Source organism: Festucalex cinctus, chromosome 2 (assembly GCF_051991245.1).
Source record: "Festucalex cinctus isolate MCC-2025b chromosome 2, RoL_Fcin_1.0, whole genome shotgun sequence".
Taxonomy (NCBI): domain Eukaryota; kingdom Metazoa; phylum Chordata; class Actinopteri; order Syngnathiformes; family Syngnathidae; genus Festucalex; species Festucalex cinctus.
In genome coordinates, this window is record NC_135412.1 from 1,171,312 (window position 1) to 1,197,392 (window position 26,081).

Below are 26,081 nucleotides of genomic sequence, written 5' to 3' on the forward strand. Positions count from 1 at the left end.
TGCACAACACAGAGATGACATAAACGACTTTTCTCAGATTTGTGCCGTTGTTTGCATATGAATGCATTTGGTACAGCGAATAATAACCGCAGAGAGAGAAACCGCAGCAACATCCTCCAGTTTGTGACATAACTCAGACCAAAAAAAAAAAAAAAAAAGAAGCCCTTTATGCCCTTAAAATGCATCAGTTTCCAATAAAGTGGAATGAAATTAGTTTCAATTTTGAAGCCATACCTGTGACGATAAATAAACAGTATAATATTATAAACCACTTCAACTGCTATACGAACTCAAACCAGAAGTTCAATTGGTTCACTTTAAAATACTACAGTAACATAATTAATAAATATTTGTTTCTTCCATGTCAAGTGTGGCATCTGCTTTTACTGGAAGTGATCGGACGGTAAAAATAAACGGACATAACTTTTCACTTTTTTGTGAATTCTCGAGTGTGAGCACGATTTGAAAAGTTTTGTTTTTTTTTTTTTTTTCAAAGCTAACAGCTGATCCTTGATGGTGTCCAACGTGTTCCTGAAATTTAACGAGCGCCTGTTTCCATCTTGTTCGCCGCTCTGAGGTCATCCTCGACGTATGATTGCTCATTTGGACCAGTTTTTTTTTTTTTTTTTTTGCATGAAGGCAGTGGGAAAAAAAGTGTAAAAAAAAAATAATTTGGTCTATACTTCAGTGTTTGATGTCCATATAAAAAAAACAAAAAACGTAAAGCCGAGTCAACCGTGTCAGTAGACAAATATTCAACAATCACCTGTGAACAAACGGTGAAGGGCTACATTTAGTTATAGCACAGTGTACTTTTTTTTTTTTTTTTTTTATTAACTGGCTCACATCACACTTCCTGTTCCACGATTTCAGATAACAACCCTGTGCTAGTGCTGCTTGTTTTATAATTTATTTTTTTCCCCTGAGCCACTGCACCTCCCTGTGAAATTGTCCAGTGCCCCGCCCCCCTCAGGGGTTGAAAACCACAACGCGACCTTATTCCCGAGCGCTCTCACGTGAGAAACAATTTAGGGAACAACTTCCTGGAAGACACCAGAAGCAGCTGGAAATCATTTGTTATGATAGCTTTTTGTTTCCCTGAGTGTTTTTTTTTGCCCCTCCCCTTTTTTTAAACAGTCATAAGCCTCATTTAAAAAAAAAAAAAAATGTCTTGTTGGTGGTTATACTATCCAACAGAAAAAAAAAAGAAAAAAAGAAAAAGAAGTAGAATCTGTCACTTCAAGAGGAAATGTTTTGAATTGTGAATTCATATTTATAACTGCCATGCAAAGCGGACTGGCACAACCAGTTACTACGTAAACAAAACCCGACGATTCTGGTTCAAACTGGAAGTCGTTCCCACATTTCATGCAAATGCTCCGGAACGGCAAACGGCGGTTTCACATGGGCTTCGTCGCGATTCGGATTTTGCGAATGACAACCCAGTCGTTCTGCCCGGCCGTGACTTGGAGCCTCAAACACGACGAGGCGGAAGCGTACGTCTTGTCCACCTCCCGCATCGCGAAGCGGCCATCTTTGAGCGATCCCAACACGCGGAAACCCTGGCAGGTTTTCCGTTCTGGCGGGCCGGCGACCGCGCCGTGTCCGAGCTCCACCCGCGCCGAGCCCAGGATATCTTTCCCGTCCGAGCCGGTCTCCACGGTTATTCCCGTCACCACTCTCGGCTCCGAGAAAACCGCCGTCCAATGGTTGCCTTTCTCCGGCGAGCGACCCCAGAAGAATCCGTTCCCGGCATCCCAGGCCAGTTTGGGGAAGTGTTTCTTGTAGGTGGACATGTCGGAGAAAACCTCCGCCGGGGGGTTGGAGTAGACGCCCTCCTCGAAGTCCTCGTCTTTGAGTTTGTTGTAAGTCCCTCGGAAGGAGGAGAAGGTTCCCACGTGCTGGAATAACGACGGCTTGACGCGGATTGGCTCCTTCTGAGTCAGCAGCAGTCGGAAGTGAGACATCAACCAGTCGCACGGCATTTCTTGATAGAAGAGGAAGAGGAAGCGGGCCAGCAGGGGAAGGTGAGCCGACTTGTAGAGTTTCCCGATGTAGCCGAGGGCGGAGAACTCAAGCGTCGCCCACGTCGTCTTCTTGGCTTCCTGCTCCTCGACCGACTTCTTGATGGAAGAGTGGAAGTTCTTTGCCGAGGAGACGTCGTCCTCCAGTTGGAGGTAGTACCTGCCGAGGGCCGAGCTGTAGTGCACCAGGAAGGCGTAATCCAGGTTCTGCTTGGAGCGGAACGATACCCGGTCGGGCGAATCGTTGTAGTTCTGCTTCAAACCTGTGGGGGAGTCAAGAGAGACGGTTCTCGAGTAGCCCGAATCCAGCTCGTTTCCTCACGTCTCCCCCAAACCAACACAGCTGAAGATTAGGATTTTATAGCAGTTTTTGTCAATATTTTTGCATTAAGTTCTGCATCTGGACAATCATGTGATCATCGTGACATATCACGTGCGTATTCACTCATTTGCTCCCAATAACGTGTAAATACGTTTTTTTTTATGTTGTCCCAAAGACGTATTTATACGTTTGTTTGTTTTTTAGAGCATACAGAAGGCTTTGATGCAGCCTCTCAACTGCAAAGAACGGTTGCAGAAATGGTAGTTATTACACAAACGGCCAGCAGGTGGCAGCAGAGCAAAGGAGGTCAACCAGGGCCATGGAGAAAAAAAGCTAGATAGATTTGTGAAAACTGATGAAAGTTAGCTCTCTTCTAATGCTAATTGCTGCAAAACTGAAACAGATAGAAACATACTTTTCATATTCGGCAAAATGCTGGATATCGGCTTCGATAATCAGCCTAACCGATAATCGGTCTCTCCCTACATTATAATGTGGCACATGAGGATGGTCACCTTAACAATAGTGATAATTGTAGCTCACGTGCGCATGTTGTTGGTAATGCAAAATCAGTTTTTATCCAATTAACTCATTTGCTCCCAATAACGTGTAAATACGTTTTTTAATGTTTTAAGTGTCCCAAAGACATATTTATACGTTTTTCTTTGTTTTGTTTTTTTTATGTTAGAGCATACAGAAGGCTTTGATGCAGCCTCTCAGCTGCAAAGAACGGTTGCAGAAATTGTAGTTATTACACAAACGGCCAGCAGGTGGCAGCAGAGCAAAGGAGATCAACCAGGGCCATCTAGAAAAAAAGCTCAATTACTTACAATTTGAAATCGATTTGTGAAAACTGATGAAACTTAGCTCTCTTCTAATGCTAATTGCTGCAAAACTGAAACAGATGGAAACATACTTTTTTTTCCCTGATGAAAGAAGAGACTTTAATCTTTCTTTTGCTTTTATAGCAATAGAACACAATATTCTGTGGGCCTTGCAAAATCCGTCCAAATCCAGTAAAACAGCCGGGAGCGAACGGGATTGCGAAATGTGAAAATGGCGGCGAGTGAATGAGTTAAAAGGGAAAAATCCCCAAAAAAAGTAAACACACTTGTCAATGAATCGGTGTCAAATGTTTCACCTGCAGTCGGCGGATAGCATTCCTGCGGAACGTGAATGACCAACAGGTGACCTCGCTCCAACTCGGAGGAGAACTCCGATTTGATGTCGGTCACGGTGGTCGTCCGCCAGCGGGCATCAAAATCCGCGAGCAGCACAACCACCACCGTGGAAGAGCGCTCTTCAGAGGACGACTGGGAGAAGAGGGACACCAACGTGGGCATCAGGTAGCTGCCCTTCCTCCTCTGCACCGATGACAAGCCGATACAGAGAAACCCTGTCAGGGAGAAGGACACGCTTTTGAAATCGAGCCATCGCGGAAATAATGACTAATATCATGAATGAGTTGTTCCTCTGAATTGACGAGTCAACATCAAGGTTATTTTAAAGTTAACTCATGGAAAAAAATAAAATTCAAAAAACAGTTTCAGTAATGAAATTAAATAAAAAGAAAAATGCTTTCTAAAAAAAAACAAAAAACTAACTGAAACTACATTTTATGTTTACAAAACAAACTAAAACTAACTATAATTAGAGCAAAAAGTGTCCTTTGTTTTAGTCTTTGGTTATGTAATTTTATGCACGAGCATTTAGGGATGATTTGAAGTAGATTTATTTTGATATTAAACGGAATAAGGACATTTGAGAGTGTGCCACATAGAAGTGACGTCATCTAGCAGCAGCCAATAGAAAAGCACCAAAAGATGACGTCGTTCCCATGGTGGTTTTTTTTTTAAATATTGTGCACAAGTAATACAAAATTCCTTAAAATAAAAATAAAAACTAAAACTAACACTGAAACTAACTAAACATTTATTCAATAACTAAATCTATTTTTTTTTAAACTAACAGAACCACCCTGAAAACGGTGTTTTGTTTTTTTAAATATTGTGCACAAGTAATACAAAATTCCTTAAAATAAAAACTAAAACTAATACTGAAACTAACTAAACATTTATTCAACAACTAAATCTATTTAAAAAAAAACTAACAGAACCACCCTGAAAACTGTGTTTGTTTGTTTTTTTAAATATTGTGCACAAGTAATACAAAATTCCTTAAAATAAAAACTAAAACTAATACTGAAACTAACTAAACATTAAATAACTAAATCTAATTTAAAAAACTAACAGAACCACCCTGAAAACGGTGTTTGTTTGTTTTTTTTAAATATTGTGCACAAGTAATACAAAATTCCTTAAAATAAAAATAAAAACTAAAACTAACACTGAAACTAACTAAACATTTATTCAATAACTAAATCTATTTAAAAAAAAAAAACTAACAGAACCACCCTGAAAACTGTTTTTTTTTTTTTTAAATATTGTGCACAAGTAATACAAAATTCCTTAAAATAAAAACTAAAACTAATACTGAAACTAACTAAACATTAAATAACTAAATCTAATTTAAAAAACTAACAGAACCACCCTGAAAACTGTGTTTTGTTTTGTTTTAAAATATTGTGCACAAGTAATACAAAATTCCTTAAAACAAAATAAAAACTAAAACTAATACTGAAACTAACTAAACATTTATTAAATAACTAAATCTAATTTAAAAAACTAACAGTACCACCCTGAAAACTAATAAAAACTAACTAAATGTAAAAAAATAAAACTCAAAACGAAATAAAAACTAACTAACATGAGAAATTCCAAAACTAATAACCCTGGTCAACATGCAAAAATGGAGGTAAGCGGCAGAAGTAACAATTCCAGATAAAAATGTTCTTTGTGACGTGCTCAACACATGCAGCGCTCAGATTTTCGTTATCTCGTTCGACTGTCGGAGGCGGTGACGCGCGTGTCAAATTGTTTCCAACTGTCGAGTCGAGAAGAAAAACATTGAACAATATGGCGAAAATCATGTGAGGCTACAAATGTAAAAAAAAAAAAAAAAAGGAAATATTTCAGCTAAGTTCTGCATAATGTGACGCGAGCGTATATTGAGGCTAATGTTGCAAAAGTAGCCGTTTTTGAGCGGTCGCTGATCTTTGGCAGACATGAATCAAAACAAACTTACTGGCTTGAGCGGACGGCGCACCTGCAAGCAGCCGATAGGTGACGTTGAGAGGCAGGTAGTCTCCCTGTTCCACCCACGACTCCATACTGACCATCCTTTCCGCCTTCCACGTTAAGTTCAGCGACACCGACTCCTGCCAAAGGAAAACAAACGTGGCGAAACGATCATCTTTCATCGAGCGGGCGCTTCATCATCTGCGTGCTCACGGTGCCGATCGGATGCGAATGACGAAGCAAGTAGAAGCCGCCGGCGAGGAGCAGCAACAGCAACGCTGCGTGTTTCTTCTTCGAATGACGTCGCATTTCATTTCCTGTCGTGTAGACTTGCCTGTAAACGTGCACGGTCAGCACAACAAACAAACAAACAAACAAACAACAAGTGGGACTCGGATACGATATCAATCAATCTTTATTTATATCGCACCTTTCATACATTTAAAATGCAACTCAAAGTGCTGGACATCCATAATACAATAAAATAGGGGTGTGAATTGCAGAGTACCTGACGATTCGATTCGTATCACGATTCACAGGTCACGATTCGATACCGATTAATCCCGATACGGATTTATAAGTCGATTGTTGCAATTTTTTTCATTCAAATTTAGAAAATACTAATCAGTAAGCTTGTAGAGTGTAAGATTTGTATGAAAATGTATTATTTATTTATCTGAAATTTCAGTCTTATAGAGGTTGTAATCTGTTTCATGTTTGAACAGCATTAAAATAAAATATTAAGGCTTAATGTTCCGTTCATATAACATTCTTCCATGCTTAAGGTGTGAATCCTAAAAAAAATAATAATAAAAAAAAAAAAATAATAAAAAAAAAAAAAATCGATTCTGCCGATTATTGAATCGATTCGAGAATCGCGCGATGTAGTATCGCGATATATCGCCGAATCGATTTTTTTTAACACCCCTACAATAAAATAAAAGAAAGAACCCCCCCCCCCCCCATGATCGTACCCACAGACACACCCAAAACCCAACAAACACATGAAAAACCACAACACGGCGGGGCACAGAAGTACCCTGTAAGGAAAAGCACCCTGGAGGATATTACAGAACTGGAATAAACATTGCCAAACGACAAGATAGCGATTCTCTTTGCAATCATGGGTTGGGATAAGTGACTAACTCAGACGTCACCACGCAGGTGCTTCTCAATTAGGGTCACCCCAATGGCAGACTTTTGGTTCGCCTGGACCTCTCGTTTGGGAAAACCGGTGTTGATAGAATAATTGTTGCATTAAGAAGAATTAACTAACAAGTGTGATTTGCAGAAGCCGATTTGATTGATTTAACGATATTGTTTTTAATCATACATTTTGCTAAGTTTTCAGAATCATTCCAATTAAATGTTCGTGTTTGCAGCGAGAGCAAAACTGCTCTCGAGGATCTGCGGACCAAAATGACGCATCGGTTGGCAATCGAAAGCGACTTTGCATGGGACGTGATGTTCATCGAGTTTCTGCAAAGTCCTGCTCGAACGTCAAAGAAGAACCTGGAATGGAGAAGATGAGCGCTTTCGCGCTCGCTTGCCCCCCCAATTAGTATTTTGAGTGTCAAGCAATCGGAATAAAAAGTGAGGCTTCAGAGGGACTGTTTTTAGAAGCGGAGGTTTGAATTGTATGACACAGTTTCTCCTCGCGAGCGTGTTAAAAGGTATGACGGTGTCTTTCTCTCCTTGTTTGGTGCCCGTGTGAAATTATGATAAAAGTGTCAATATTGATGAACCTGACATGCGTCAAATGCTAATTTTTCTGTCGTATTATTGTGAAAATTAAACTGGAAGTAGGGAAGAAGTCAAGCTGTGATCCTGTTGTGTGTTTTCCAGTCCACCAACAACATTCATTTTTAAAGGCAGATTTCGTTAAAAAAATAAAAAATAAAAACCAGAAATGTTTGGACAGTGACACAATTTTCATGATTTGGGCTCTGCGTGCCACCACATTGGATTTAAATGGAAACAACTACAATGGAATTGAAGTGCAGACGTTCTAAGCTTTAATTGAAGAGGTTGAACAGAAACATATGATAAGCATGTAAGAATTGTAGCTATTTTGGTGCAAAAATGCTCCTTATTCCAGGGGCTCAAATACCGTCCAAATAATAATAATAATAATAATGTCCAAATACTTTTTGGGCCCAAGTGTACCGTATGTCTTCATATTTACTTGCGCTTATAAAAGTTCAATGAAAGCGAGTCAATATTAAAGCACTTGAGATGCCAAACTTGACTGGCCTCATAAGCTCGAGTTACAACGCGCCGAACGAAATGTTGAGAGGACATTTGGAGGAGTCACGAACAGGAGCGAAAATAGAAACGAGGCGCCTCAATTTCAAGATAGACGGAGAAACAAAACCAAAAACAACAGACAAACAAGCGTTAGCGTTCTTATTTTACGACAGGTTCGCTCGACGATGTGAATTAAAACACAGCAGGCAATGACCATGAACACAAACAAGCGTCGCGACAAAAATGAAAAATTGCCGTCCAACAGGTGGACTCACCGACACGTTATGAACTTGCGTCCTGCTCTTCGGTTCCCGTCAGTCAGTGAAGGGAGCCGAAGTTCGACATCCTCGCGACCGCCGGGTCCACGAAACCAGACACCAGAAACTACTTAACCCACTTTACGTACGTCGTCTCGTACCACGAGCTCAGCCGCGATGCTCTTTTATTTCTGTAGTTACCGGCACGTACTGGCCAACAGTGAGTAGGCGACAGAACGCATCACAAGTTGGAAGTTGAAGTTCGTCAGCTCTGCAGCGCTCCCGTAGGTCGGGCATGCGCAGAAGGGGGCGCATGCGCAGAAGGGGGCGGTCCGAGCCAGCGCGCACTCGACAAGAAAAAAACAAAACAAAATGGATTCTAGTCAGTGATCAAACAATGTTGCCCTTTTGTCTTTTAATGGATCATTCAGTGGTGTGACCGTTCGTCAAGAAGTTTCGGTCCTTACTAGGGGTGTTAAAAAAAAAAAAAAAAAAAAGAAGATTTGGCAATATATCGCGATACTACAGTACGCAATTCTCGAATCAATTCAATAGGCAGCCGAATCGATTTTTGACATTTTCAACATTTTTGATGGAAAAATACGTCTAACTTTCGCGCCTTAAGCATGGAAGAATGTTAGGCATTATTGTGACCGGTTTTTGGCTTTTTTGATGGTTCTGACCAAGTCATTTCAAAATAAGGTAACGCCCAGGGGGTTTTAATGGAACATATAGCCGTAATATTTCATTTCAATGCCGTTCAAACATGAAAAATGTTGTTAAACATGATTGTTACATACAGTGGCTCACAGTTATAAGATCATATATTTTCATAGAAATCTTACAGTGTACATGTATACGTTTACCGAATGGTATTTTCTAAATTTGAGTAACAATATCGCAACAATCGACTTGTAAATTCGTATCGGGATTCGTCGGTATCGAATCGAATCGTGATACGGATCGAATCGTCAGGTACTCGGCAATTCACACCGCGAGTCCTTACCTGAAGTTACTGGCAATGAGGTGCGTTTGCATTTGGACTTGGGCTCCATCCGTTCTCTGAACCGCAGCATGTAAATGGGAAAGAGGCGGGAACATCCTGAACTGGTCGACAGCCAATCACAGGGCACATTATAAAAAAAATAAAAAAAAAAGCAGTCATTCACACTTAAGTCTTACGTCATAGGTGTCAAACTGAATCCCTCGAGGGACGCAACCCGACAGGCTTTCGAGGCCTCCCGTTTTCAACACAGCTGATTCATATTTAAGCTCATCAGCAATTATCCTGATCATCCAATCAGGTGCGTTGGAGCAGAGAAGCCTAGAAAACATGCAGTGCTCCGGCCCTCGAGGACCAGATCTCGACACGTGTTTTACACTCTAAACCAGGGATGGGAAATCTCGGGCCGCAGCCGTGCAGGTTTTGGATGTTGCCCTTCTCCAACACAGCTCCGCGTTCGACTGATGACGATCCCATTGATTGGAAACAGCTTGTGTTGGAAGAGGGAAACCTGCAAAAGCTGCAGGGCTGCGGCCCTCGAGGACCGAGATTGCGCATCCCTGCTCGAAACAGATGGATTAAAAAAAAAAAAAAAAAAAAGGTTACTTTTGACCCAACTGTCTAGAGCAGGGGAGGGCAAACTCGGACCTTGAGGGCTGGAGACCTGCAGGCTTTGGAGGTTTCCCTCTTCCAACACAAGCTGATTCCAATCAACAGAATCATTTTATTAGGCTTATGTATAGCTTGCCGATGAGCTGATCATACATCAGCTGTGTTGGAGAAGGGAAACATCCAAAACCAGCAGAACTCCTGCCCCTCAAGGACCGAGTTTGCCCACCCCAGGTTTAAGCGCGTACCGGCTGCCTCTTCAGGATCGTATCGATTATTCACTCTGACAAAATGTGTTTTGTTACAGCAAAAAGCAAGTCCAGTTTGGTTTGTTTACATTCTGTGTACGTTTGCTCTTGATGCTAAGGACAGAAATGCTGATTTGAAAACGTGTTCAACTGGCTCCTCTTCGCTTATTCGTTTATGGTAATATAAAGGACTGTCTCCGAAAATGAGAATATTGTGGTAAAGTCCATTATTTTCTGTAATGCAATTAAATAAGCAAAAATGCATTCTGGATTCATTACTCATCAGCTGAAATATTGAAAGCCTTTTATTGTTTTAATATTGCTGATTATGGAAATTTCAGCCAAATATCTTATCTCAAAATATTAGAATATTTCCTCAGACCAAGTAAAAAAAAAAAAAAAAAAAAAAAGCCATAATCAGCAATATTAAAACCATAAAAAGCTTGCAATATTTCAGTTGATTTGTAATGATTCCAGTATGTATGGCATTTTTGCTTATTTAACTCATTTGCTCCCAATAACGTATAAATACGTTTTTTTAATGCTCTAAGTGTCCCAAAGACGTATTTATACGTTTTTTTTGTTGTTTTTATGCTAGAGCATAAAGAAGGCTTAGATGCAGCCTCTCAACTGCAAAGAACGGTTGCAGAAATGGTAGTTATTACACAAACGGCCAGCAGGTGGCAGCAGAGCAAAGGAGATCAACCAGGGCCATGTAGAAAAAAAGCTCAATTACTTACAATTTGAAATAGATTTGTGAAAAGTGATGAAACTTAGCTCTCTTCTGATGCTAATTGCTGCAAAACGGAAACAGAAAGAAACATACTTTTTTTTCCCTGATGAAAGAAGAGACTTTCATCTTTCTTTTGCTTTTATAGCAATTGGACACAATATTCTGTGGGCCTTGCAAAATCCGTCAAAATCCAGTAAAACAGCCGGGAGCGAACGTGATTGCGAAATGTGAAAATGGCGGCGAGTGAATGAGTTAATTGCATTACAGAAAATAATGGACTTTACCGCAATATTCTCATTTTCTGAGACAAGCCTGTATATTTCAATGTACTGTCGTTTTTAACTTTTAAAATGAAGAGAATCCACACAAGCACAGGAAGAAGAAGCTGCAAAATCCACGTTCGCGCTTGAGCGAGTGACGCATATTCATCCGGTCTCGGCCGACAGCGTATGCAGCACAGCGGTGAGGATGGAGAGGAAACCCCTCAGAGCTTCGTCATCTCGTGGTTGCTGCTTCACAGTCACTTTGACTTGTGCTCGTCGGCCGTCGTCTCGTTCCAACAACTCACTTCCCGACGCGTCTTCCTCCTCATTATTTACTCGGCTCTCCGTTTGTCCTCCCGCCGCTCTTTTATCTGCATTCCGCCCGTCAGCGCTGCCCTCCTCTTCATCTGCCTTCCCGGTATAAAGTAACTCTGCCAGTACGAGCGTGCCGCGGGGGGGAGGGGCTTCAGTGTGCGTGTACAGGTAGACCCTCCAGGGGAGTTGTTGCGGTGGCGTGAAGGCCATCGTTTGGATGTTGACCAGCTGCATTGCAGCCTGAAAGCTTTGCGGCGAACAATGTAAGACGTTGCCGCACTGGACAAGTTCTGTCGTACTGACGCCTTCCTCCTCTTCCTCTGCATGTTCAACACCTAGCGGAAGAAAAAAAAAAAAAAAAAGTAAAGAGTCAAATTAAGTTCACTGTAAATAACAAATTACACAATCTCCAGTTATGCAGTGAAATCTCAACTCTTTTTAGATTTCTACTCTTTCGGACATGCCCGAAGGTCTCACCAAAGCTCCGTCTAAATACGAAAAAAAAAAAAAGTACAATATTTGCTTTATTTGGCAAGAAAATATACGCTTAGCCTGTTTTTTTGTTTTTTTTTAAATGGATGTTACAGAGTCTCTTCGGCACATCTACACAACCACATCAAGTACTTTTTTTTTCCGTCTGAAAGAAATTTATTTTTAAAGCTATTATTAACTCATTTGCTCCCAATAACGTGTAAATACGTTTTTTTAATGTCGTAAGTGTCCCAAAGACGTATTTATACGTTATTTTTGTTTCTTTGTTTTTTTTTATGCTAGAGCATACAGAAGGCTTTGATGCAGCCTCTCAACTGCAAAGAACGGTTGCAGAAATGGTAGTTATTACACAAACGGCCAGCAGGTGGCAGCAGAGCAAAGGAGATCGTTTTTGGGACACTTAGAAAAAAAAAAAAAAAACGTATTCATACGTTATTGGGAGCAAATGAGTTAATGGTGAGAAAACATCCAATCAGATTGCTGTCATGTATATTTGCTCATTAGAGGGTTGCTTTCGATGACTGTTACAGTCAACAATTTGACAATTCGCAGTCTTTTGAACTTCAGTCAGTGACCGCATCGACACAAATTTCAATGTTTTATGATCGCACTTTGATGAGAAAACACGAAAATATGATTGCATCCTGTGAGCAGTGACACATTCTATTGTAGTTTATACATTATTATCCTACAGTTTTTACCAATTGTGTTTTTTGGTTTAACCTAATAAAATGTAAGAAAAAAAAAAGAGAACTTGAAGGTAACAGAAATGATATTGCGAAATGTAGCACACAACACAGATAAGCTGTTATAGTACATTCTATCGACACGCAGATCTTCTAATCTTTTCACAATGTCCCTTTTGCACAAGCACAGCGACACGTTTGTTGAGCCATGAAACACAAGGCGCACCTTTCATGAAAGATTGATAGAGGAATCAAGGTGCGACGCAAAAGGTTGGCTCATATGACGGCAAAACCCTTCTGAGATGATGATTAACTCCAGTTGCAAGATTTCAACAATGAGTTCACAAGTTGTTTGAGGACAGAACACACCTTGACCTTCGTTCGGCACGTGACCTCGCAGCCACAGACGCTCAAACTCTCCCGGAGTTAAAGCCGGAAGCAAGTTGAGCGGGACGATGGCGCCGGTGGACAGGACGTCTGCGGGAAACGGGGTGTGGTCACTGCCGCTCTCTGCAGGACACACATGGGAACAAACGGAAATGTTGACATTCATCCACCGGTACTGTCGAGACTCGTACTGTAAAACACAAAAAGTCAAAGTTGAATCAGTGTTGGCAATGAAATGCTCAGCAATTATATATCCTTTTAACTCATTTGCTCCCAATAACGTGTAAATACGTTTTTTTTTTCAATGTTGTAAGTGTCCCAAAGACGTATTCATACGTTTTTTTGTTTTGTTTTATTTTTTATGCTAGAGCATACAGAAGGCTTTGATGCAGCCTCTCAACTGCAAAGAACGGTTGCAGAAATGATAGTTATTACACAAACGGCCAGCAGGTGGCAGCAGAGCAAAGGAGATCAACCAGGGCCATGATGTTGAAAAAAAAGCTCAATTACTTACAATTTGAAATAGATTTGTGAAAAGTGATGAAACTTAGCTCTCTTCTGAGGCTAATTGCTGCAAAACAGAAACAGAAAGAAACATACTTTTTTTTCCTGATGAAAGAAGAGACTTTAATCTTTCTTTTGATAGTTTCCATGCTTTTATAGCAATAGAACACAATATTCTGTGCGCCTTGCAAAATCAGTCAAAATCCAGTAAAACAGCCGGCAGCGAACGGGATTGCGAAATGTGAAAATGGCGGCGAGTGAATGAGTTAAATAATCTGGTGATGAAGCAAAAGGTCAAAAATAATTCTGGATTCTCTTTTGGGGCGAGCGGTCACCTTAGACCAGGCGTGTCCAAACTTTGTTCATTTGAGGGCCACATACAGAAAATCCGAAGGACGCAAGGGCCACATCATGTTATGAAGAGAAATTGTGTTTAGTCCTCAAAATTGTACAAATAATTGATTTATGCTTTTACATATTTAGAAAAATGCAACAGTATATAAACAAATGTATTTGTAATATGGCAGTATAGTTTTGGAATTTTTCATTTTAGTTATTTTGTTTTGAGTTTTTTTTTTTTTTTTTTAAGTTAGTTTTAATTAGTTTTCAGGGTGGTTCTGTTAGTTTTTTTGTTAGTTTTAGTTCTTTAATAAATGTTTAGTTAGTTTCCGTATTAGTTTTTTTTTTTAATTTTTTTTTTATGTGTATTACTTGTGCGCAATATTTAAAAAACACCATGGGCGCAATGTCATTATTCCGGTTTATATTAAAAAGAAAAATCTGCTAAAAATCACATTTAAAATTATCTCCAAAGGCTCATGCATTAATTTAATTACCAAAAACTAAAACAAAGGACATTTTTGTTAGTTTTATTTTAGTTAGTTTTGTAAAGTTTTGTAGTTTCAGTTAGTTTTCTTTTTGTTTTTATTTGATTTTGTTAAAATTGTTTTTTGAATTTTTGTTTTTTTTTGTTAGTTTTAGTTAACTACACCTTCACTTCTTACTTTGACCATCTCCAAACATTTTTGTTTTTATTTTCTTTGAACTGAGTCCAATGCCATTTTTAGCATATGTCGCGGGCCACTAAAAAAACGGACGGCGGGCCGCAAATGGCCCCCGGGTCGTAGTTTGGACACCGCTGCCTTAGACAAAAGGTGGCAACAAACTATTGTCATACTTCTTCATTGTCAAACTCACCTGCCTGAACACTTTGTAGCCGACACGAGTCAAGGGCGTCAGCGAGGTCAGAGTTGGGGTCAAATGCAGCGCGTTGACAGCTTCCGATGTTTGCTGTGTCCGCCTGTGAGATGTTTTGCCCGAGAGGCTTCAGTGTGTTGAAGATGTGAGCCCATTGGCTCACAGGCTCTGCGGGACGGCCAATTAGAACGCCGAGGGAGGGGTCCGACCTCCGACCCCCGAGCACCTCGCGCGTCTCGTCAATCCCGCGTTGCAAGAGGCGGTAGTAGAGAAGTGCCTGGTCACGCACACACAAGTCCGTCTCTTCCTCTGTAAAACGCAAAATTGGAGTCGGAAACTGCGGAAATCTTCTTTTCCGCTCGTGTTGCGCGTGCACGCAAACGCACCGATGATGTCATGCAGCAGCCTTCCGAGCATGTCCTGAGTCTCGGCGGGACGGCACAAAAAAAGCCTCAAGGTGGCAGTCAGCAGCTCCATCTTGACCGCGGGGGACGTCTCGCTCCTCACTCTGTCGATGAACACCTCCAGCGTGTAGGGGGCGCTAGAGACTCTGTCACCATACGTTCCCAACAACCAGAGCAAGGCCAGTTTGCCCTGGCAGGATGAGGAGCACAAGCAAAAGATTTGTTTCTCATTTATCACAACGTACCCAAGTCGTCACCAGGGATGTCACGATAAGGGCAATATCGTGATATCGCGATATTAAAACTGCCACAATATCGTCGGCGTCATGTTCACAATATTTAAAAGGAACACATTTGTTAAAAAAAAAAAGTCAGGTTGATTTCCATTTGTGCAGTTCTAGCACCCTCTAGTGGCTAGTTTATTAGTGCAATTTAATTTTCATGAGGGATGTTTTGGCCTTCTATGTTTCAAATCGATGCTAATTGTCAGATGAAGGGGAACCGAATTTGCTTGTGAAGCGATCAATGTGTGCTTGCACTAGCAAGTAAATGCCTCAATATTGTTATTAGAGATTTAGGTTGTTTATATGTATTGCTGTTATGTACAAAAGCACAATAACATGCTTTTTTTTTTGTATCAGCTCTTTTTTTACAATATCGTGATAATATCGTATCGTGACGTTTGGATATCGTTACATCCCGAGTAGTCACAAAATGTGACATGTCGGGTTCAATTTCAATTGATTGTATTTCATGTATATTTTCTTGCATTGGTTTTTTTGAGATGAGGTCATGGGGTCAGGTTGCCCTTACCTGGCTATCGTGCAATATCTCTTCACACCCGTCCAGTGCCGAACACACGGTTTCACTGCACTGAGGACATACCCAAACGAGGTCTCGCATCGTCTGCACCACAGCTGCGGAGTAGGCGAGCGGATACGAGACAATTACACAAGGCTGACAAAAAAAAAAATTCAACAAATGAGTGGACATAATAATTCAAATGACCAGAAGTGATGTTGTCTTGTTTAAGCCCGAGCAGTCCAGTGAGAATCGTTAGACATCTGTCGCTGTAGCTCCGCCCAATACGACCTGCAAGTTAAGTTACTCCATATGTTAAATAGAAAAATGCATGACGACAGTTGCTCATACTGTGTCGGGCTGTGCAATTCACCAAAATTCAATTACAATTTCAATTATTACACGCCACAAATACAAAATCAGCAAGATTTTTAAAACTAGTTTTGAGTTGTTTAAATTTATACATTTGGACATTATTTTATTTCAAAATAACAAATTTAAACAAATTTGTTTCATCCAAAGGGAACTTGTATAATTAGCCTATAGTGTTTAAAAGATTATTATTTATTTTTTTTTTTACGTTTTAAGATTTTCTTGTTTTGTACCAAGAAATACTAAAATAATCACGATTCATTCACTCATTCACTCGCCGCCATTTTCACATTTCGCAATCCCGTTCGCTCCCGGCTGTTTTACTGGATTTTAACTGATTTCGCAAGGCCCACAGAATATTGTGTTCGATTGCTATAAAAACATGGAACCTACCAAAAGAAAGATTAAAGTCTCTTCTTTCATCAGGGAAAAAAAAGTATATTTCCATCTGTTTCCGTTTTGCAGCAATTAGCATTAGAAGAGAGCTAAGTTTCAGCAGTTTTCACAAATCGATTTAAAATTGTAAGTAATTGAGCTTTTTTTCTAGATGGCCCTGGTTGATCTCCTTTGCGCTGCTGCCACCTGCTGGCCATTTGTGTAATAACTACCATTTCTGCAACCGTTCTTTGCAGTTGAGAGGCTGCATCAAAGCCTTCTGTATGCTTTAGCATAAAAACAAAAAAACATATAAATACGTCTTTGGGACACTTAAAACATTTAAAAAAAAAACAACAACATATTTACACGTTATTGGGAGCAAATGAGTTAAGAGGCTGCATCAAAGCCTTCTGTATGCTCTAGCATTAAAAAAGAAAAAGAAAAAAAAAAGTATAAATATGCCTTTGGGACACTTAAAACATTTAAAAATAGAACATATTTATATGTTTTTGAGAACAAATTAGTTAATATTTTCTTCCTAATCGAACATCCCCAATAGCGGGCATATAGCAGAACAGTTGTTGAACAAAACAATAAGGATATTCCAAAAATAGCCCATGTTGATATATCATGTGACTCAAGTCAACCTGTGACCTTTGCAAAAAACATCTGCAGCGGAAACTGATCAATTACGAAATGACTTCGATTCATTTGGTAGCACAAAATGGACGCTTCACTGCAGGTTAAAATTCCCTCAGGTACGAAAGGCAAAGTAACCAACCAACGTCCACACCTTGATGCTACGCAAAGCGAGTGTCTGTTTACCGACAGCCGATATCGCAGCCTGGGCAGAGTCCGCGTTGACGTCGGTGCAATATTCCTTCAGTTCATCCAGTAACATGGCAACGTTGTCATCGTTGACCAGCTCGACCAGCACCTGCAAACGCAAACGGTCGTCATATTACAATCGTGAGAGACGACTTGGCTGGTCCTATTGACGAAATTGAGTCTCATTGTGTCCACGTACTCCGTATTTTATGTACAAATTCAGATAGATATGCACAGAGAAAGAGATATTCAGAGATTGATGTTGTTTGGACCAAGTAGCTCTTCCTCTGCTAGTGTGGACCTTGGTCCACTAGCACCTTATCTCAGGGACTGTGTCATGAATTTGGGTGTTAAGTTTGACCCTGATTTTAAATTGGAGAAGCAGATTAGTTCTGTTGTACAGAAAAGTTTTTATCAGCTTCGCCAGATAGCTAAGGTGAAACCAATTTGATCAAGACTGGACTTGGAAAGATTGATTCATGCTTTTATTACAACTCGTCTTGATTATTGTAATTCTTTGTATGGAGGCATTAGCAAGACTGCTCTTGCCCGTCTGCAACTTATACAAAACTCTGCTGCTCGTCTGCTTACTCAGACACGTAGACGTGAGCATATTTCTCCTATCTTAGCATCACTGCATTGGCTCCCTGTGCACTATCGAATTAATTTTAAGCTTCTGTTGTTTGTTTTTAAATGTTTGAATCATCTTGCACCTCCCTATTTATCTGAGTTGCTTCACCCTTATAGCCCACCCCGATTACTAAGATCAGCTGACCAGAAGCTTACCCCGGGTTTTCACCGGATGCGGTTGCGGTGCGGTTGCGGTGCGGTGCGTCTTGACTGCGTGCTCCGGACGGGTCAATTTTTTTGTCAATCCACACCGGCTCCGCACAGCTGCGGTCCGGCAGCTCCGTCGCCGCCCACTTCCCAACGTGTCTCGCGGGACCGCGCGCGCGCGATCATGTGGCATTTCACAACGAGAGGTGGACTTCTTTTGATTGAACCTTTTCTTCTTCTTCTGCTATGATATTCCATGCAGCATCCTTTTTTTGGTTGTCCTTGTAAAGTATATTAATAACGAGAGTCGGGTCAGTGCGGGTCCACTCTTTATTTCTGTCTTCCGGGTCCGGCTGCCGCTCAGTACGGCAAGCGAGACGGGCACAACAAGCAATCGCGAACATCAAACTCACAATACATTACAGTCCTTATAAAAAGGATGTGCCGTGTCATATATTATTTTGTGGTTTTCCACCTCCAATATAAACCTCTCCTCGTCCATGTTCGCTGGTGTCTAAACCGTGAATGAGCACATGGCCCGGCGACGCCCACGTCACGTTTTGCTGAAAAGCTTGCGAAATAGGAGCTGGCGAGTATTTTATTCTGAAAGGTAACCGGAAATTTATTTTGAAACTGCCTCGGTCTTCCTGTCCCGCTCGATGTGTTTTGTGCTAGCTTGCCATTTGCCGGAGGCCTACCGCTGCGGCGTCCGGCAAAAATAGAAAATAGGCTATCCTTGCGGAAGGCTTGCGGCACGCCGCAGGCCTTCCGCAGTCGACACGCAACGCACCCGCAAGCGGTGTAAACTGCACCATTCGAATGAATGGAATCTAATTGCTTGCGTCGCCGGACCGCACCGCAACCGCACCGCAACCGCACCGCAACCGCATCCGGTGAAAACCCGGGGTTAGGGGTGACAGAGCGATCGCGACTGCTGCTCCCAGGTTGTGGAATCAATTCCCACTGTATGTTAGACAGGCCACTTCACTCCTGGTTTTTAAATCACGTTTAAAAGCATATTATTTTTCCCTGGCCTTCAGCACAAAGTATTACTGATATTTACAAGCAGTAGACTGGCATGAATTTGTTTATATTATTTTATGTGTTTTGTGATTTCTAAGTATGTTTTTATATTTTATTTTCTTATTTTATGTGCAGCACTTTGGTTCCCTTGTGGATTTTTAAATGTGCTATACAAATAAAGTTGATTGATTGATTGATTGATGCGTACCTGCATCTTCCTCTGCTTGATATATGCCGGCTCAGCATAGCCACAGAAGAAACGTTTGTAGTGTGCCGCCAGCAAGTCAGGGACGGACCGCAAAAGCAACTGCAATGGGGGCATAAGATCAAACATTTGTTCTTCCCAAAAATGTCAAACCTTATTTAGCATGCACAGTAACAATATAGAATTGAAAAACAAAAAAACAGTTCCACTCAAATAGGGCTGGGCGATATGGCCAAAAAAAATAAAATCTCGATTTTTGCAGTCATTCAGGACGATTACAATTTCAATCAATTTTAACCTAATAAATCCAACAAACGTTTACCTAAACTTTTGGTTGATTCACAAATAATTCCTGCGCAAAATGTTCAGACACCAGTAACGTATTCTAGATCAGTTCTAACACAAAATGACATCACATAAAAGCATTTGGATGTAACAGAACATAAGAACAGCTTTTAATCATCCAGAAGACAAAATTCGATTTCACGATTGAGCAAATTTTCAACGATTCGATTTTTCTAAATGACGATGTATCGAATTACTTCGATTTATTGCCCAGACCTACACTCAAGTATGCATTGCTACACGACCGTGAAAATTTTGCCCCCTTCCTGATTTCTGTGGTGTTGTTTTTTTTGGCACATTTCTCACTAGTTGCAAAGGTTCCATTTCATCAAACCAATTTTAATATCACGCAGAGCCCCAAGCCAAGTATAGATAAAAAGCAGTTTCTAAATGATGATTTGAATTCCCAAGTTGGGGGGGGGGGGAATATAAACCTATCTGACCCTATGTAGAAAACAAAATAAAATAAATTGGTCAATAAATTTGCATTTTATCTATCCTTGGGTTCAGTGTGATATCTTTGAAAAAGTCTGACCTGCCGATCCCGATTTTTTTTCATTACAAGCAGCATATACCTTCAGTGTTCCAATTTTGTTTTACAGGAAAACATTGAACAATATCGGTGAAATAAAACAAAACGGGTTGTTTTAACTGCACGTGAATTGGTTCTCTCAAATAAAAATGGAAATCCTATTAACTCATTTGCTCCCAAAGACGTATTTATACGTTTTATATGTTGTTTTTTTTATGCTAGAGCATACAGAAGGCTTTGACGCAGCCTCGGAACTGAAGAAAACGCTTGAAGCAATGGTAGTGATTAAAAAAAAAACAGCCAGCAGGTGGCAGAAGAGTATAAGAGATCAAACAGAGCCCTGTTGCAAAAAACTTTTCCCCACTGTTTTAAACAGATTTGGGATGAAACTTAGCTATATTCTAATGCTAATTGCTGCAAAACGGAAACAGATAGAAATATACTTTTTTTTTTCCTGATGAAAGAAGAGATGCTAATTTTTCCTTTGGTAGATTCAATGATTTATAGCATTAGAATACAATACTCTGTGGGCCTTGCAAAAGCAGTCAAAATCCAGTAAAGGGGTTGCTTCAGTGAAAATGGCCGGGAGTGAATGAGTTAATCATCCCGGCAGAAGAGGACAGTGGCTGACTTTTTCAAACCTCTGAGGATGGAGATGAGATTGGTGGAAAAGATCGGCTTATTTCTAAGAGATCGTCCGGTCACCGATCTTCCGAAATGAAGGAAATCGGGGCCGATAAATCGGCCGGCCGATTTCGATGGATCGGTGCACCCCTGTGCTGCAGCATGTGACTGCATTTCTCCTGACCAAACACGCACACTTGCCTGGATGTGACAGAGCACAGTGAACCTGATTTCTCTGGACGCACTCCCACAGGCGGCCAGCAGGGGCCCCCGTACTCGCTCCAGGGCCGCCAGGCCGACTGCGGGCAAGGCGGAGCACAGGCTGAGGAAGAGGCTCAGCGTGGCGGCCATGACTGGCGGGTGGGGGCTGACCAAGCGCTCGTCCAGCGCGGAGAGGATGTCGAAGAGCTCGTCCTCACACTGAGGTTGGTAGCGCTGGAGGATCTTCAGCACATCGCTCTGACCCCACACGTCGCAGTCCTTCAGCCTGCGTCGACACGCGCCAAAGAGGTCAACAAACCGCTCACGTTGTGCAATTTTCATCGCTAATGTAAACGGGCTATTTGAAGTGTTGGCCAAACCTGTTGAGGAGGTGATGCGCGATGGGCTTGTTGATAGCAACTCCTCCTTCCTCTTTCAGGATCTCCTCCAAAGCTCGGAGGCAGTTGACCATCACGACAGGATCCGTGTCCCGAAGAAGGCTGTACAACTCATTCACCACCGCAGCATCTGTCCAAATGATTAACCACAAGAGTTTTGCAAAAGATTAGAACATTCATTTTCATGCGCAGACAAAATGAAATTGTGCTTTCATGTCTGGACAATAGATACACATTCAGATGCACTCCGAAGCTGGAAAAACATCTCATTTGGACGTGAATTATTTCTGAGATTTTATTGACACTTTCACGTATATTTGCTAACTCATTTACTCCCAATGACGTATAAATACGTTTTTCTTTAATGTTCTAAGTGTCCCAAAGGCGTATTTATACGTTTTTTGTTTCATGCTAGAGCATACAGAAGGCTTTGATGCAGCCTCTTAACTCATTTGCTCCCAATAACGTGTAAATACGTTTTTTTTAATGTTCTAAGAGTCCCAAAGACGTATTTATACGTTTTTTTGTTTTTTTTTTATGCTAGAGCATACGGAAGGCTTTGATGCAGCCTCTCAACTGCAAAAAACGGTTGCAGAAATGGGAGTTATTACACAAACGGCCAGCAGGTGGCAGCAGAGCAAAGGAGATCAACCCGGGCCATGTAGAAAAAAAAGCTAAATTACTTCGAATTTGAAATCGATTTGTGAAAACTGATGAAACTTAGCTCTCTTCTAATGCTAATTGTTGCAAAAGGGAAACAGAAACATACTTTTTTTCCTGATGAAAGAAGAGACTTTAATCTTTCTTTTGATGGGTTCCATGTTTTTATAGCAATTGAACACAATATTCTGTGAGCCTTGCAAAATCAGTCAAAATCCAGTAAAACAGCCGGGAGTGAACGGGATTGCTTCCGTGAAAATGGCGGCGAGTGAATGAGTTAATGTTCATGCTACCAACTAGTGGTGTGAATTGCCTAGTACCTGACGATTCGATTCGTATCACGATTCACAGGTCACGATTCGATTCGATACCGATTAATCCCGATACGAATTTATAAGTCGATTGTTGCGATTTTTTTTCGTTCAAATTTAGAAAATACTAATCAGTAAGCTTGTAGAGTGTAAGATTTATATGAAAATGTATTATTTATTTATCTGAAATTTCAGTCTTATAGAGGTTGTAATCTGTTTCATGTTTGAACAGCATTAAAATAAAATATTAAGGCTTAATGTTACGTTCATATAACATTCTTCCATGCTCAAGGTGTGAATCCTAACCCGAAGTCAGACGTTTTGTTGAATATTTTTCCATTAAAAATGGAAGTTTAAAAATCGATTCACACACAAAAAAAAAAAAAAAAAAAAAAAAAAAATCGTTTTTTTTTTTATTGAATCGATTCGAGAATTGCGCGATGTAGTATCGCGATATATCGCCGAATCGATTTTTTTTAACACCCCTACTACCAACATTTGTCAGTTTCTGCCTTTTCATCCAAGTACCCCTCACCTATTTCAGAATTGGGTTGAAGATTGTACAGTTTGGCCCATCCGAGCACGGCGACCCGTCGCACGCAAGCCGCTCTGTCTCTTAGTCCCGCGGTGAGGGGCTGCTCCACGTACTCCACCAAACTGGGCAGCCTGGAACACCGACACAAAGTCAAGTGACAAGTCAGACGTTTTACACGATCGCCACATCCAGGAAGGAAGGAAGGGAGGGAGGGACGGCTCGGATGGGCTCAAGAGCGCGTGAGTCACCTCAGGTTGGTCATGTTCCTCAGGGCCAGGCTGCGGATCATTGGGTTTGGATCCTGACAGTCCTTCCTTAGGGTGTTGATGACCAGAAGCGACAGCTCCGGGTTCAAAGAGGCGTAGGAGCACAAGAAGACGTAGACCAGTTTCTTCTGTACAATGTCTACTGTGGCACACGCTTTGACCATCTCACTGAACAGGTTGGATACATCCACACCCTGAGACATCAGCCTGAGACACGGGAGGGGAAGAAAAGGGGTGACGCATGGTGTGAGGATATAAAAAAAAAAAGTACAGCATCTTATTGATCAGATGACTACTTAACAACATGATTGAATCGTGATCAAGGTCAGGACAGATTATCTGCCCTTATACTGTACGGTAGGCCTGCTCGGTTATGGAAAAAATAATAATCACGATTATTTTGGCAATAATTGAAATCACGATTATTCAAAACGATTATTTATTTTTGGTACAAAACAAGATCATGTTTAAGCATTTAAAAAATATTAAGATCAACTAAAAAAACAGAAATACTATAAATATGTATAAAAAAAAAAATCTATATATATATATAAATATTTTATAAAATATTTATATTTTATATTAAATATTAAAATATTAAATATTTTATAAAATAAAACAACTTTGCCCTGCGATTGGCTGGCAACCAGTCCAAGGTGTCCCCCGCCTACTGCCCAGAGCCAGCTGAGATAGGCGCCAGCACCCCCCGCGACCCTTGTGAGGAATAAGCGGTCAAGAAGATGGATGGACGAATATTTTTAAAAAACTATAAATACATAAGTTCCTTTTGGACCAAACAGAATTTCTAATCATATATAGTTATAATTATATATATATTTATTTATGTTGAAGTGCAGAATGTGCACTGTGCAGAAGGACAATCTTTTTTTTTTTTTTTTTGGTACAAAACAAGAAAATCTTTGAAGGTAAAAAACAAATAAAAAAAAAATATTAAGACAAATAAAATTATTTGGAAACACTAATTATGCAAGTTTCTTTTGAATGAAACTAAATTTATTAAATTAGTTATTTTAAAACGTTGCAATTGTATGCATTAAAAACCTCAAAAATTAGTATTAATAATCGTTTTTTAACGATTTGCTGATTTTGTAATTGTGGAGTGTAATAATTGAAATTGTAATTGAATTTCGAATAATTGCACAGCCCTGCTGTACAGTATATATAAAAAAAAGGGTATTGTGATTGAAACATGGTAGTTAAGTATTATTTTAAACCTAAGTATCTCACAACATTTCAAAAACTTGTAAAAAATTAAAGCATTCTGAATATTTCAAATACAGTACTTGCATATGCATCACTTTATCATTGTTGCAAATACTATTTAAAAAGTCAACTTTTTTTTTTTAGTGATGTCAACACTTGATGAAGTACATCTGTTGACGGTCAATGGCATAATTGCTATAATTGTCATTTTTAACTTATTGTCACAATATTCTTTCTCAAAAATACCAATGCCCTTTGGTTGCTAAAAATCTTTTTTTTCTTATGTCATTGTCAATTCTCTGTTACCCCGTTTTTGTTTTTTTGTTTGTTTTTTTGTAATATGCTTAGGTTGAATGAAGGCAACTGGACACTTCTTGTTTGCTGAATGTATTGACCTCATTTTGAATCTAATCTGAAGCCTAAAACAAAATATGCTGTGACTTCAAGAACAGACATCATCATATCTATGAAGGTACAGTACACAGATACGATATGGACAATGTAAAATACACACACACAAAAATACAAACCTTTTTGCCTTTATCCAAAAAGAATATAACACCTGCAGAAAGACCCTATTGGGAGTTACTCCCCATTACAAAGTTAGAACTGAAGAGCTTTATTGGTGAAAATGTAAAAAAAGTGAGTGTGAGCCCTCCGCCAACCTGATGACTTTGAGAATGGCGTTCCTGTAACGCAGCTGGTCTGACTGGACGTGGGGGTTGGCCAGAGCTCTCCTCAGGTCCCTCACCGTGTCCTCATTGCCCAGATATGGCATGGTGGCCGCAGAAAACCTATCAGATGGTCACAAATCATTACTGTGCAGCCTATATTTTTCAAACATACGACAGTCAGTCACATACAATTGGATGGGTCCGAGTACGAGTCTCAAATTAAATATAAAACTATCCGCAGCGCAAAAGCTTTAAGGCAGGCACTTTATTGAACTCACAAAATATAACCGTTTACGACACGCCTTGATAGATGTTTGTTTTCTTATCGATTGGACTTCCGTGTTTCTTCTTCTGCGTTTCCTGCTGCAGTCTCTGCCGCCCCCTGGTGGTGGTAGGACGATTCGAAGCAAATATTCGAGCATCCCAAATGAGACATACGAAGACAAGACGCTGTTGCTTTTCTGGGGTTTACAACAGCACACGTAGAAAGCGATTCCATCTATGATAGTGATTTATTGCCGCCAGGCCAGCCACGCCAAATACAGTGTTGCTAAAGCAAACATTACGGTAACACCGGAAAACGAGGTGCGTGGATGCCTTCAAAATAAAAGCTTCACAAATAATACATGAACTTCAAAGTTTTTGATTTAAAATATTGCATCAATCTGTCTGTTAATAAACAGTCAACTTCTGTGATAATTTCAACCGTCCCAGGTTTGTACGTTCACAAGTTTGTAAGTTCACAAGTTGCTTTATAAAATTTATATTCACTGTACCCAAAACTATCACAGTCGGTTAGTGCAGTCCCCGCCCACCCCCAAACAGTTCCCATTTTACACTACAGCAATCGCACTCATCGTAGTAATGGAAACTTTAGCTGCTTTATTACTTGCATTAAGTATTAAACCTTCATTCTTGTAGTTATGGCTTGCATGTACTGAGACGTTTGTAAAGAAAATTCTTCCATCCTTGGCCGTGAGTTCATCTGGGTAGGAGCCAAACTAGTATTTTTTCCCCCCTGTAGCAATTAAAAAGACTGTTGTTGCGTCTTTTGGGGACTAATTTAAGATTACAATACTCTTTAATAACACTAACAACA

At 40.3% G+C, this 26,081-nt stretch overlaps 2 protein-coding genes across 8 annotated transcripts; both read right to left on the minus strand.

Moving 5' to 3' along the window:
- Positions 1-47: 47 nt before the first annotated feature.
- On the minus strand, positions 48-9,322 carry LOC144013307 (alpha-1,3-mannosyl-glycoprotein 4-beta-N-acetylglucosaminyltransferase C-like). Of its 3 annotated transcripts, none has more exons than XM_077511969.1 (6): positions 9,170-9,322; positions 8,994-9,094; positions 5,697-5,817; positions 5,512-5,623; positions 3,488-3,742; positions 48-2,287 (listed from the first exon to the last, which is right to left on the minus strand). In XM_077511969.1, exons 1-6 carry the CDS (start codon positions 9,320-9,322, stop codon positions 1,401-1,403), a joined length of 1,629 nt encoding a protein of 542 aa, XP_077368095.1. In that variant the 3' UTR covers positions 48-1,400. The 3 variants fall into 3 exon arrangements, with proteins under 3 accessions (XP_077368095.1, XP_077368093.1, XP_077368096.1); XM_077511967.1 differs by having other exon boundaries at positions 5,491-5,623; XM_077511970.1 differs by lacking the exons at positions 8,994-9,094; positions 9,170-9,322 and adding an exon at positions 8,006-8,540 and having other exon boundaries at positions 5,491-5,623.
- Positions 5,802-25,362, minus strand: ap4b1 (adaptor related protein complex 4 subunit beta 1). Of its 5 annotated transcripts, XR_013282211.1 has the most exons (16): positions 25,172-25,338; positions 24,974-25,102; positions 23,067-23,291; positions 22,819-22,949; positions 21,295-21,442; positions 20,915-21,200; positions 19,216-19,314; positions 17,205-17,316; positions 15,837-15,920; positions 15,642-15,745; positions 14,811-15,018; positions 14,425-14,733; positions 12,706-12,846; positions 10,924-11,493; positions 8,994-9,094; positions 5,802-5,817 (listed from the first exon to the last, which is right to left on the minus strand). XR_013282211.1 is itself a non-coding variant. In XM_077511965.1 (14 exons), exons 2-14 carry the CDS (start codon positions 25,084-25,086, stop codon positions 11,006-11,008), a joined length of 2,448 nt encoding a protein of 815 aa, XP_077368091.1. In that variant the 5' UTR covers positions 25,087-25,102; positions 25,261-25,362; the 3' UTR covers positions 8,686-11,005. The 5 variants fall into 5 exon arrangements, 3 of the variants coding, with proteins under 3 accessions (XP_077368091.1, XP_077368090.1, XP_077368092.1); XR_013282210.1 differs by lacking the exon at positions 5,802-5,817 and having other exon boundaries at positions 8,686-9,094; XM_077511965.1 differs by lacking the exon at positions 5,802-5,817 and having other exon boundaries at positions 8,686-11,493; positions 25,261-25,362.
- Positions 25,363-26,081: the final 719 nt, after the last annotated feature.